Source organism: Empidonax traillii, unplaced genomic scaffold (assembly GCF_003031625.1).
Source record: "Empidonax traillii isolate 1590-97213 ecotype Southwest subspecies unplaced genomic scaffold, ASM303162v1 scaffold7479:size13607, whole genome shotgun sequence".
Taxonomy (NCBI): domain Eukaryota; kingdom Metazoa; phylum Chordata; class Aves; order Passeriformes; family Tyrannidae; genus Empidonax; species Empidonax traillii.
In genome coordinates, this window is record NW_020962608.1 from 8,733 (window position 1) to 10,504 (window position 1,772).

Consider the following 1,772-nt stretch of genomic DNA (forward strand, 5'->3'; position numbering starts at 1 on the left):
GGGGAGGGCGTGGCCCCCCCTCTGCCATTGGACCTCCAAATTTGGGGGGTAGAAGCCCCGGACGAGGCAGGTCAGGCTGAGGGTGGGGGAGGGGCCCGAGAGCTCGGCCTGGGGCGGGGGGAGGAGGAAGATGCTGGGGGGGAGGCGGCGACCTGGGGGGGGAAAGAAAGGGTTAAAATTGGGTTAAAAAGGGTTAAAATTGGTTAAAATTGGGTGTAAATTGGGGTTAAAATTGGGTGTAGATTGGGTGTAAATTGAGTGTAAATTGGGGTTAAAATTGGGTGTAGATTGGGTGTAAATTGGGTGTTAATTGGGTGTTAATTCGGTCTGAATTGGGGGAAAATGGGGTGTAAATTGGACCTAAAATGGACCTAAATTGGGTGTAAATTGTGTGTAAATTGGGTGTTAATTGGGTGGAAATTTGGGGGAAAATGGGGTGTAAATTGGGTCTAAAAATGGGGTGTCGATTGGGTGTAGATTGGGTGTAAATTTGGGCGTAAATTGGGGTTAAAATTGGGTGTAGATTGGGTGTAAATTTGGTGTAAATTGGGTGTAAATTGAGTCTCAATTTGGTGTAAATTGGGTGTAAATTGGGTTTGAAATGGGGGAGAATGGGGTGTCGATTGGGTGTAAATTGGGTGTAAATTGGGTCTAAAAACTGGGTGTCGATTGGGTGTAAATTGGGTGTAAATTGGGTCTAAAAACTGGGTGTAAATTGGGTGTAAATTGGGTCTGAATTGGGTGTAAATTGGGTCTAAAAACTGGGTGTAAATTGGGTGTAAATGGGGTGTAAATTGGGGGAGAAATGGGGTGTAAATTGGGTGTTAATTGGGTCTGAATTGGGGGAAAATGGGGTGTAAATTGGGTGTAAATTGCGTGTAAATTGGGTCTAAAAACTGGGTGTAGATTGGGTGTAAATTGGGTGTAAATTGGGTGTAAATTTGGTCTAAAATGGGGTGTCGATTGGGTGTAGATTAAGTGTAAATTGGGTGTAAATTTGGTGTAAAAACTGGGTGTAAATTGGGTGTAAATGGGGTGTAAATTGCGGGGGAAATTGGGTGTAAATTGGGTGTCAATTCGGTCTGAATTGGGGGAAAATGGGGTGTAAATGGGATGTAAATTGGGTCTAAAAATGGGGTGTAAATTGACTCTAAATTGGGTGTAAATTGGGTCTAAAAATGGGGTGTAAATTGACTCTAAATTGGGCCTAAATTGGGTGTAAATTGGGTCTAAATTGGGTGGAAATTGGGGTTAAATTTGGTGTAAAAAAAAGAGTCCAAATTGGGTGGAAATTGGGTGGAAATTGGGTCTAAAATGGACCTAAATTGGGTGTAAATTGGGTCTAAAATCGATAAATTGACCCAATTTTCGGCCAATTTTCGGCCGATTTCCACCCAATCCCCCCCGATTTCCACCCTTAAATTTCCCACCGTTAATTAACCCCCCCCAAAATTAACTCACCAGGGGCCCTGGCCACCCTCCTGGCCAGCGGGGAGGGCAGCTCGGCGTGGGCCACGGTGCAGCCGAAGACGGCCCCGCCCTCCCAGTCGGCGGTGCGGATGGGCAGCTCGCTGCGCGCCGTGAAGGTGCCGTTGGCCTGGGGGCTCAGCTTCAGGGGGAGGGGCTCCGGCGGGGTCCTGGCGACGTCATCGGCGCCGCCGCGCCGGGTCCAGGTGACGGCCAGGCCGTCGTCGCTCGGTAAGTTGGTGACCAGGCAGAGCAGGACGGGGGTTTGGGAGATGTAGAGGGAGGAGGGGGAGGGGGGGAGGAGG

At 48.6% G+C, this 1,772-nt stretch overlaps 1 gene segment (V, D, J or C); it reads right to left on the minus strand.

The window, feature by feature from the left end:
• Window positions 1-1,772, minus strand: part of LOC114073627 — a gene marked incomplete at both ends in the record, with an annotated part of 12,853 nt that overhangs the window by 8,724 nt on the left and 2,357 nt on the right. The window contains 2 exon segments of the C gene segment in view: window positions 15-152; window positions 1,462-1,767. Coding sequence covers window positions 15-152; window positions 1,462-1,767 — 444 coding nt within the window.